This window comes from Gastrolobium bilobum, unplaced genomic scaffold, assembly GCF_033153095.1.
Source record: "Gastrolobium bilobum isolate Gb01-03AN ecotype WA unplaced genomic scaffold, APGP_CSIRO_Gbil_v1 utg1406, whole genome shotgun sequence".
In the NCBI taxonomy this organism is placed as follows: Eukaryota; Viridiplantae; Streptophyta; class Magnoliopsida; order Fabales; family Fabaceae; genus Gastrolobium; species Gastrolobium bilobum.
In genome coordinates, this window is record NW_026899660.1 from 77,295 (window position 1) to 88,894 (window position 11,600).

The following is an 11,600-nucleotide window of genomic DNA, read 5'->3' on the forward strand; positions in this document are numbered from 1 at the left end:
TGTGAAATCAAATTTAATACGTGAAAAGCGTAACTAATGATTTGAAAGTTATTGTCTCGTATGGATTATACTATTTTCATTTGAATTTGATGTAATTACTTAGGAAAATGTTACTCTCATTTTACATGAGAGTAATTTTCTCATGTTATAGAGAGAAATCACATGAGATCCATAATTAAAGAATAAAAAAAAAAGAGTGAATGAGATTTTTGAAGTGAGATAATATGAGATAGTTACCTCAAGTAAAATGAGAATAGTATTTTTCAATTACTTATTTAGTGTGTTGGGAACAAATGTTAAGATTTCATTTGGGGTCTCACTTCAGCACTACCGTAGAACCTACCACCTTCAATGACTTTATAATTTTGTTTTCTTCACGAGCTTGTAATTTTTATGATATGGAAAAAAAGTTACAAACTTTATATTGAGAGTTATAATTTATGAAAAATTATAAATTCAAGGAGGATGTTCAGTACTGCGGAGGTACTGAAATGGATTTCATGCATTTAATTTTATATTTTATTAGTGAATTACCCGTGCGATGCTCGGGGGAAAAAGAACAAAATCGTTGTCGCCGTCGTTGGTGTGTCGTCTTACTGGTAAATCCACACGTTGATCTTGATATGAAACTCTTAATAATAATATCATAATAAAAAATAATTGTATTGTTATAATTTTTAACTTGAAAAGGCTGTAGCATTCAGAAAAATAAAAAAGTAAAATAAAATTTTGTAGGATGAAACGTTTAATTGTATCGAGTAACCTTCACGTCCAATTGCAAAAGTGATAAATAGAATAATGTCAATGTAAAAACAATTTAAATGTCATAATGTCAAAACTGCTCACAATTAATAATTCACAAATAACATGATACAATTCGGTGTTCCAGCAAAATATCTCTGACATCAGCCTGCTAACTATAAAAGAAATAAAAACAGTATATGTTAGCATAACATATGATTTAGGGAATAAAGAACAGAAGAACTGAACAGGTAATTGCCAGAAGTATTATTCAATGTGGTTTTTTGCTTTTGAATTTCAGAATCATATTTTAAAAATACAGTATAAAAATAATCAAAATCCAACGCTAATCAACATTTGAAAAAAATATAACTTAAGGAATGCAGATTTTACCTGTATCAAAGAGCAACGTTATATCCAATCGACTGAAGCAATATAAATTACGAATTTCAGAATCATATTTTAAAAATACAGTATAAAAATAATCAAAATCCAACGCTAATCAACATTTGAAAAAAATATAACTTAAGGAATGCAGATTTTACCTGTACCAAAGAGCAACGTTATATCCAATCGACTGAAGCAATATAAATCACAGTAATCTCTGAAATACTTCTTTGTAGACTATGTTAAAGGTATTGTTTGTTACACAACCATCATCATCAACTATCAAAATCTTCAATCCCTTTTTGCTCTTTACTCGGGATAGTGCCACATATAATTGCCCATGACTAAAGACTGGCCTGGGTAGATAAATTCCAACATGAGAAAGCGATTGTCCTTGACTCTTATTGATTGTCATGGCAAACGAAACGACGAGGGGAAATTGTCTTCTTTGGAAATTTACAGGAAAAGAATGACTTGAGGAGCTCATTGTCATTCTAGGGATTAACACATTTTCTCCTATATTGCTTCTTGTAAGAACAGTTGTCTCAACCACATGATTGCCTAATCTTGTAATAAGTAATCTTGTTCCATTGCATAAACCTCTTGATTGGTCAATATTTCTTAATAGCATGACTGGAACTTTGACCTTCAAAATTAATTTATGATCCGGAAGCCCAGAACAGGAGAAGGTATTTAAGATCTCAGGTGAGAATTCATCATCCTCAAGGGAAGAATTACCGTCTTGCTTCAAAATATTATCTGAACTTAAATATATTCTTTCGTCACCTGGAATCAAAGACATTAAGTTCTCATTTAAAATAGAAACATCTGCCAATTTTGGAGTCAGAATGGCACGTTCTTTAAAGAATGTGGGTTCTAAAATATGATCCAAGATATCAGGGTACACAAAATCCATCAAATTTGAAAGTGGATTCAGTGATTTTTTTAATCAATAATTCATCTGGAATTGTTATAATAGATTCTCCATCCACATCATCTCCAAGAACACCATCCCCGACTTTAAGAAGCCAATCAGAAAATTCCTTTATTTCCATTAAATTGTGAATGTCACTTCCAGAACTAAGCCACATGTTCTTGGTCAAAGTTAATAAATGACAATGAGACCAAAGACAAGAAGAATTAATGGTTGCATGGACTATATCTTGTCTGCTTCCATGAGGAACAACAGGTAAGATTTTCCTAAAGTCACCCCTAAGAACAACAACTTTCCCACCAAATGGTTTATCAACACAACTTGAATCAGAAAATCTAAGAACATCTCTAAGTGTTTTGTCTAGAGCCTCAAAGCAAAATCTGTGTACCATTGGAGCTTCATCCCAGATGATTAGCTTTGTTTTCGCCAGCAATTCGGCAATATTAGAATCCTGCCGTATATTACAGGTTGAATCCTCAGTGATCTGAATTGGAATACGAAATCTAGAGTGTGTTGTCCGGCCTCCAGGAAGCAAAAGTGATGCAATCCCGCTAGAAGCAACATTAAGTACAATTTCGCCTTTTGATCTAATGGATGCTGACAATGTATTCCAAATAAATGTTTTTCCTGTACCACCAAAGCCGTATAGAAAAAAGAATCCCCCTGTACCCACTGAAACTGCTGAAATTATCTTGTCATAGACAACTTTTTGCTCATCTGTAAGGGAACTCATTAGTCTTTTATGTTCTTCAACCAAAAACAATCTGTCATACAGTAATTCATCAAGCACTAAGCAATTGTGCATATCAAGCAACGATGCACCAGTGATGCAGGGCATTGAAGGGTAATCAGAAAGGCATTTTCCATTACTCTGTATCACTTTATCAATTTCAGCAAGTGTTGTGTTTTTTATTTGTTCTTCAGTAAGATTTGCATCTGTAGAAACGTGGAAAACAATGAAAAAATGACAATTGAAAGTACAATTCTAACAGGACTCATGGTACATTATTTTTACCACAAAAAGCAGTATATTCAACAGAAAAAAATAATGATAAAAAAAATTATAATGCATACGATATGTTCATAATGAATACCTGGATGTCCTACTGTTGTTCTATGTCGATAAAGAACATCGTCAGAGAGAAATTGCCAACACTTCCCCCAAACATTTTCAGGTCTATTCATTGAGTTACCGAACAACAACAGAGCAAAAAGACGTCTAAGATAAGAAGCTGACTGCCAAGAACTTGCCTCCTTAATTGCATCAATGTATTCATTGTCATCATCCAAAAGTCCAAGAGAATAGCAAGCATCTTTAAATGTTGGAAACATCACCCCATTGATAGTTCTCAGGTCCTCGTAACTTGTGCAACCCTTTTTAAAATTAAGAAGCATTCGAAGATAGGAATCTTCTCCACTATTTGTAGAAAAACGATTTATTCTTCCAATTGAGAATCCTTTTTTTCTAGGATGCCATTCTTGACTATTTGCATTATAAACAAAATGAGTTGGATATTCAGCATAAGTAAGATGCCTACCTTCTGGAAATTTTTTATTTGCATCCATCCAACTCTCAAAAATTGATTGTCTAAACTCCTCCCTTGTCTTTACTTCAGATATTGATGCAGTATCATGAAAAACAACGGTCTTTTCATTGGGTAAGTGAAATGGCAATCTCATCACAGGGGGGTTTCTGTAATGAATTTCAAATCCAAATATTCTCCAAGCAGCTTCACATGCGGATACATACCTATCATAAATAAAGAATTATGTTAAATGGAGTCTAGTATAAAAAGTAATACATGCACAGTAATTCAAAAGCTAATGGAGATTAATTTCAGTACCTACAATCATAAAACATTTTAATTTCATCATCTGAATGATGTATAGCAGCAGTAACTCTATCATTTCCTTTATGAATGTATTTAAAAAGATATTTAATAGCACTGGTCTGACAGGTATATTCCACATTAATATGAGCCTGGTACTTTAAAAGGAGTTTTGCATTATAAGGCACAACAAAACGATTATCAAGTTCAACACCATTTTTCTTCGCAACCCTCCCATTATCTCTTCTCTTATAATGAGGGAATCCGTCATCATCAATAATCGTACGGGAACAAAAACCCTTTGGAAATTTCTTTGTACACTTTCCCTCCTTCATGCAAGGTGACTTGTAATTGTTAGCACCACAGGGACCATGCATCATGTAACTTGTGACAGCAAGAAAGAGAGAAGGATGGGTTTCCTTGTTAGGAATCTCTGCTGAAATCAATCTATCAATATCAAGTCCACTGTTGGGCTTGTTAGAAGGGTGCAAGAACAACAGAATATGAGCATGAGGGAGTCCACGTTTTTGAAATTCAATTGTACAAACATCTGTTACAGTTCAATAAACGATCAAAGGCTGGATTAGAAGACAATAATACATATAGAGCATTTGTGGGTTCCAGTAAAGTTGTAAAAATTGATTTTGCCCATATACTTACATGCATTAACTCTGCCAAGAACATGTTCTTTTTTTAAATCATGGAGCAATTGGTCTAACTTGAACTTGAAAACTCTGCAAAGAATATCAGGTCGATCTTCAGCGTTTAAGTTTCTGGCCCTAAGAAACCGTGTAATTTCTGGCCACTTAGGATTGCAGGTAATTGTTATAAAAAGATGAGGATATCCAGCCCAACGGCAGATTGCAAAAGCATCCTTACAATTCTCAGCCATATATCTAGGTCCGCCTGTGAATGAAGAAGGAAGAATAATACGCTTTCCAGTTTTAACAGCTGCATCCTCCCCTTTATCCGATGCATGTATTATATTTTTGTACAACTCTGCCCTTAGTTGATTTTGATTATGGCGAATGAAAATAAGACGGTCATACTCAACCATAGTATAAGCATCAACCAGGAATTGCTGGAATAGTTTTCTGGAGTGAAGAAGAATTTGGGACTCCCCTGATCTCATTTGAAGCCTAAACGAAAAGAATTCTTTCATGCTAATCGTTGATCTTGGGTTTGTCCTACCACTGGAAATGGAAGCACGCTGGACATCATCGCGATAACCATCCTCTCCATAAGGAAATAACAAAGGATATTGTAAGCCAAGATATAGGGGATGCTTGACATCAATGCGCTGCAAAAGTCCGGTTTGTGTCTCCACAATGATGTCTCTGTCACCCATGACGTTGTCTATATCTCCTACAATCAAAGCAGCAACTTCAGATGCAGAGGGAAGATTATAAACTCTTCCATCGCTACCACGCTTTCGAATAAGCCTCAACTTCACCCCATTGAAGTCATCTTCCTTATAACGGTCTCTAGCATACCGAAAAGATTGCGCAATTCTGTTGTGCTCATCTAGCATTTCCTTCAAAGATCTCACAATATCGGGATCTAGGATGTCTTCATTGTTTGTGGGACTGCATTTCCAATAACATGTAATCGTTAGTAAACTAACTATAATAACACAGATAATACACTTCAATGCACAAAAAATGCGAAAATAAACAAAGAGCAATGCCTTAGAAAATCCAATCTATTGTCAATTTCATTCTCGGTATTGTAGATATAAAGTTGAGCAAATTTTGGAGACGTGTTATCAGGCGGAATAAGGCTGCCCATTAAATGATGAACCTGTCCTCCAACTCGAAAACAGTAAGGTCCAGAACCTTCATTTACGGATCTATCAACTTTTGCACCGAAGGAGGTGAAGGCAAAAATCATGTTGTACGTTCGAATATATCGTAAAAAATGACGGCTCCTTATATCTTCATTATTGTGCAGTTGAAGCAATGTATCTGGAGCCATTTTTAAAGAAGGAAGTTTAACTTTTCCATTGCCGCAGCACAAACCGAACTCAGGCGTGCATGACTTTCTGTCTTTTTTAAGTCTCTCTTCATACCACATACTTGCTCCACAATGCGTGCAGATGAAAGTGGGATCCCCAACGTCCCAATAATCTACATATATTCAAAGAGCAAAAAGTCATATTACAAAGAAAATTATAATTCAGAATAAAAAATAATCAAATTAATTTATACAACGACCTTCGTTGACAGAAGATATGTCTAACACAGGCTGATCGGGTGAATTGGTGTCTGTAGCAAACACGGCTTGGTTAAAAATATAACATAGGACGGTAGAAAAAAAAAATATTCTTGTCAAACATCATTAAAAAACATTGAGCGAAATAGTATACGTTGATCTTACTTTGTTGACAGACATAAGTTGAAGTACTACTTGGGCAGTTATCATTCCCTGACACGAATTTCTCTTTAGATAACACAGTAACAGTTGAACGCATGGTGATTGCATCCTCAGCATTAATCTCTATTCAAACATTAAAAAATACAGATTGGACACCCTATTAAGCATTGCATTAGAAAAAAACTCAAACGTTGAAATCCATATCCATGTAGTAATGACGTATTAAATGTTTAAACTCACAGGTAAACTAACCTGTTAAATCAGCCATTCTACTAATGGAATTGAGTGTGCTTGTAAATTTCTTTGAATTCTTCCTCTGAGCAATGATTCCTTTGCGTCTCATCCTAGCATTTTTGCTATCTACAAAAAAGATAAGAACTATAGTATTATTATAATAATTCATAATAAATTTTTATCATCTTATTCTATAACATGATATATCGAAACAATAAAAGGATTTTTTCATTAAAGATTACCTCGATGTGGATTTGAATTATTAACTACTTCAGCAATTGGGGAGGGAAAAGTTAAATTTGTTCGTACGTCGTTTATTTCATTAAGCCTGCTCGGTCCAGACAGTCACACTAAATTACAGTAATGTGCAATTGCAAATTTGTAGCTCTACAAAAAAAAATGAAAAATTCTTATCTATCAACGGGTGAGTTCGAGCACGAAGAAGGATTCCCTAGACAAAATTGAGACCATAAGTTCAATTTTCATGTCAGTAATAAAAAAATGACATTTTATATCAGGAAGTCACGGAACAAATTTCATAAACACAGTTGAAGAAGAAGTTTGCTGACCATTAGAAATATCACGAAGAGGGTGTCTACAACTGCTACCACCACTATGCATATTGGTAATTTCAGAAAGACTGCTTGTTGAAAACAACAAAAAGTAAATTGGTATGATGATGTCTAATAACTGCAAGGAGTAAAGATTATTCACTTTGGTTTTTGGTAAATTAACATTTGAGGGAGACAACTTACGTTCCAAAATTGGAGGGAGAAGCAGCAGAAATATCTTCTTGACAATATGAATAATAACAATTAGACCACGGAGACAAAGTATATGAGGAATATGAATAATAAAATTAAGATAGGAATATAATGCAGAATAATAACTTAGTCATACCAATTGACAGTAAATTTGGTATACACTCTGTAGGGGAGGAATTACTTAATAACTCATTGAAACAACTCGTTTTTTTTTTTTTTGTATTTCTCCAAGGAATCTCTGTTCATAAAATAAAAGCAACAAACATGGTAAAAAAAAAAGATCGACTATGATGCTAAATAACCAAGAAAATAAAAGATAATGTAAACATAAAAAAAGAACATTTTTTTTATTACCATCGGAAGTATCAAGAATACACTGTCTACTGCATGTGCAATCGTTCCCCACATTGGTTACTTGAGAAATGCTAAATAGTATACAAAATAAAATTAAAACGTTAAATAATAATAACACACATGCTATTCTTACTGATAATTTTGCTGCACAAGAAAAAATGATAAAGAGAACTTGCCTGGGAAAAGGAGAAGCAGAAAATGTAGGAACATTTTCTACACAATAACGAAAACAAAAATCAGATGGTAATATACTTCAACAAAGAAAACGAAGCATATTGTTTCTGCCGTACCTTTCAGTGCAAACCTTTCATGACTGTGTCGTCTCTTTCGCGAAGTAGTTTTCATTGCTGATAGATTACTACTCATTATGGGATGCAAAGGAAATAAACAAAAGGGTTTGCAAATGAAGAAGCGAAGTTGATATCAAAATATTAAAAAACAAATATTAAGGCCTTGGTACACTGTCAAAGTTCAACACATGATAATAGGCCACAGAATAAGGAAAATGTCAATAGCTCCTCGTTACAAAAAATCGACCAATCTACCGCTTTTATTGGCATTTATTAATTTGTTTAAAAATTTAAAAGTCCAACACACTAATTCGAAATTCAGGGGAGCATTAAAAATAACTTCAAACGAAACGTTTAATGCGCCACTTACCTTCACATTGGAATTGGTCATCTCATCTAATGAGTCAGCTGATTTAAAATTTTGAATTTTGAAATGGAATCACTCACCTGTTTTAATGATTCAGCTATTTTTACATTGAAATTATTAAATATTTTAAATATTTTAAAATACGAAAAAAATGGAAAATTAATTTTTTATTCAATTAAGTTGTGGTGTAAAATTTTGAATTTTGAAATGGAATGACTCACCTGTTTTAATGACTCAGCTGTTTTTACATTGGAATTATTAAATATTTTAAAATACGAAAAAAAAACGGAAAATTAATTTTTTATTCAATTAATTTTTTCGATTTTTCTTTTAAAAATCAAAAAATCAATTTTAATTTCTAATAATTTAAAACAAATGTGGTGGCAGACAAAGCATTTAATGCGCCACTTCCCTTCACATTGGAATTGGTCATCTCATTTAATGAGTGAGCTGATTTAAAATTTTGAATTTTGAAATATAATCACTCACCTATTTTAATGACTCAGCTATTTTTACATTGGAATTATTAAATATTTTAAAATACAAAAAAAACGGACAATTAATTTTTTTGATTTTTCTTTTAAAAATCGAAAATCAATTTTAATTTCTAATAATTTAAAACAAAAGTGGTGGCAGACAAAGCATTTAATGCGCCACTTACCTTCACATTGGATTTGGTCATCTCATTTAATGAGTCAGCTGATTTAAAATTTTGAATTTTGAAATATAATCACTCACCTATTTTAATGACTCAGCTATTTTTACATTGGAATTATTAAATATTTTAAATATTTTAAAATACGAAAAAAAAACGGAAAATTAATTTTTTATTCAATTAATTTTTTCGATTTTTCTTTTAAAAATCGAAAAATCAATTTTAATTTCTAATAATTTAAAACAAATGTGGTGGCAGACAAATCATTTAATGCGCCGCATACCTTCACATTGGAATTGGTCATCTCATTTAATGAGTCAGCTGATTTAAAATTTCTAATAATTTAAAACAAATGAGGTGGCAGACAAAACATTTAATGCGCCACTTACCTTCACATTGGAATTGGTCATCTCATCTAATGAGTCAGCTGATTTAAAATTTTGAATTTTGAAATGGAATCACTCACCTGTTTTAATGACTCAGCTGTTTTTACATTGGAATTATTAAATATTTTAAAATACAAAAAAAACGGACAATTAATTTTTTTGATTTTTCTTTTAAAAATCAAAAATCAATTTTAATTTCAAATAATTTAAAACAAATGTGGTGGCAGACAAAGCATTTAATGTGCCACTTACCTTCACATTGAAATTGAAAATTTCTAATAATTCAAAACAAATGAGGTGGCAGACAAAACATTTAATGCGCCACTTACCTTCACATTGGAATTGAAAATCTCTTCTAATGAGTCAGCTGATTTAAAATTTTGAATTTTGAAATGGAATCACTCACCTGTTTTAATGACTCAGCTGTTTTTACATTGGAATTATTAAATATTTTAAAATACAAAAAAAAAACGGACAATTAATTTTTTATTCAATTAATTTTTTTGATTTTTCTTTTAAAAATCGAAAATCAATTTTAATTTCTAATAATTTAAAACAAATGTGGTGGCAGACAAAGCATTTAATGTGCCACTTACCTTCACATTGAAATTGGTCATCTCATTTAATGAGTCAGCTGATTTAAAATTTCTAATAATTTAAAACAAATGAGGTGGCAGACAAAACATTTAATGCGCCACTTACCTTCACATTGGAATTGGTCATCTCATCTAATGAGTCAGCTGATTTAAAATTTTGAATTTTGAAATGGAATCACTCACCTGTTTTAATGATTCAGCTGTTTTTACATTGGAATTATTAAATATTTTAAATATTTTAAAATACGAAAAAAAATGGAAAATTAATTTTTTATTCAATTAAGTTGTGGTGTAAAATTTTGAATTTTGAAATGGAATGACTCACCTGTTTTAATGACTGAGCTGTTTTTACATTGGAATTATTAAATATTTTAAAATACGGAAAAAAATGGAAAATTAAATTTTTATTCCATTAATTTTTTCGATTTATCTTTTAAAAATCAGAAATCAATTTTAATTTTTAATAATTTAAAACAAATGTGGTGGCAGAAAAAGTATTTAATGTGCCACTTACCTTCACATTGAAATTGGTCATCTCATTTAATGAGTCAGCTGATTTAAAATTTCTAATAATTTAAAACAAATGTCGTGTTGGCCTGAAATTACCCGTATTCAACCCAACTCCAAAATTTTTTATAAAATAAGCATCACCCTCATGAATTTTCTTCCGAACCTGCAAAGTACCCTTGGCCGTAGCATGGATCCTTCCACCCTATAAAATGAAAACACGCAACAAAGCAAAAAAAAAAAAAAAAAAAAACCGACAATGAGCTACTGAAAAGATAAAAACATTGAAAAAAAAGAAAAAATACATTACCCGTTCGTCGACCAAAACCATATCCACATTGTCATCAAAATCTTTTTGATTAAAACTGGGAACCTTCCAACACCTAACTACACGCACTTTAATCCTCCACTCTTCTTTCGTCGGATTAAGATCCTTTACGAAGTCATATTTTGAGGACATTGAATACATTGGAGGAGTAGAGAAATGGACCAAAGAAGATACAAAATGCTCGTGGCAGTGATGCAGACCAAAAGGCAAAAGCAACACCAAATATCGTCTTTATACATGCAATGAATACATAGAAAATTTCAAAACATTTTAACCATTATGATCTTAATTAACTCCCAAAAATACCTAATGAGTCAGCTGATTTAAAATTTTGAATTTTGAAATGAAATCACTCACCTGTTTTAATGATTCGGCTATTTTTACATTAAAACGGAAAGAATCCTCTAGTGTGAACAGAAATTCAAACATACATATTTTGTTCACTATATCGAAAAGAAGTAAGTTTTCAAGACATCCTCTAGTGTGAACAGAAAGCTGAGATTTAAGGAGAATGCGACACCTCAGCTAATTTTCAAAAGTTTTTTTACATTAAAACGGAAAGAATCCTCTAGTGTGAACAGAAATTCAAACATACATATTTTGTTCACTGTATCGAAAATAAGTAAGTTTTCAAGACATCCTCTAGTGTGAACAGAAAGCTGAGATTTAAGGAGAATGCGATACCTCAGCTAATTTTCAAAAGTTTTTTTTACATTAAAACGGAAAGAATCCTCTAGTGTGAACAGAAATTCAAACATACATATTTTGTTCACTACATGGAAAAGAAGTAAGTTTTCAAGACATCCTCTAGTGTGAACAGAAAGCTGAGATTTAAGGAGAATGCAACACCTCAGC

At 32.1% G+C, this 11,600-nt stretch overlaps 1 protein-coding gene across 1 annotated transcript; it reads right to left on the reverse strand.

The window, feature by feature from the left end:
- Positions 1-1,333: 1,333 nt before the first annotated feature.
- On the reverse strand, positions 1,334-10,877 carry LOC133292402 (uncharacterized). Its single transcript, XM_061490803.1, has 12 exons — positions 10,728-10,877; positions 10,517-10,622; positions 6,517-6,624; positions 6,268-6,387; positions 6,105-6,155; positions 5,639-6,017; positions 4,552-5,486; positions 3,907-4,441; positions 3,621-3,812; positions 3,157-3,440; positions 2,062-2,998; positions 1,334-1,919 (listed from the first exon to the last, which is right to left on the reverse strand). Exons 1-12 carry the CDS (start codon positions 10,875-10,877, stop codon positions 1,334-1,336), a joined length of 4,383 nt encoding a protein of 1,460 aa, XP_061346787.1.
- Between the last annotated feature and the right edge of the window lie 723 nt (positions 10,878-11,600).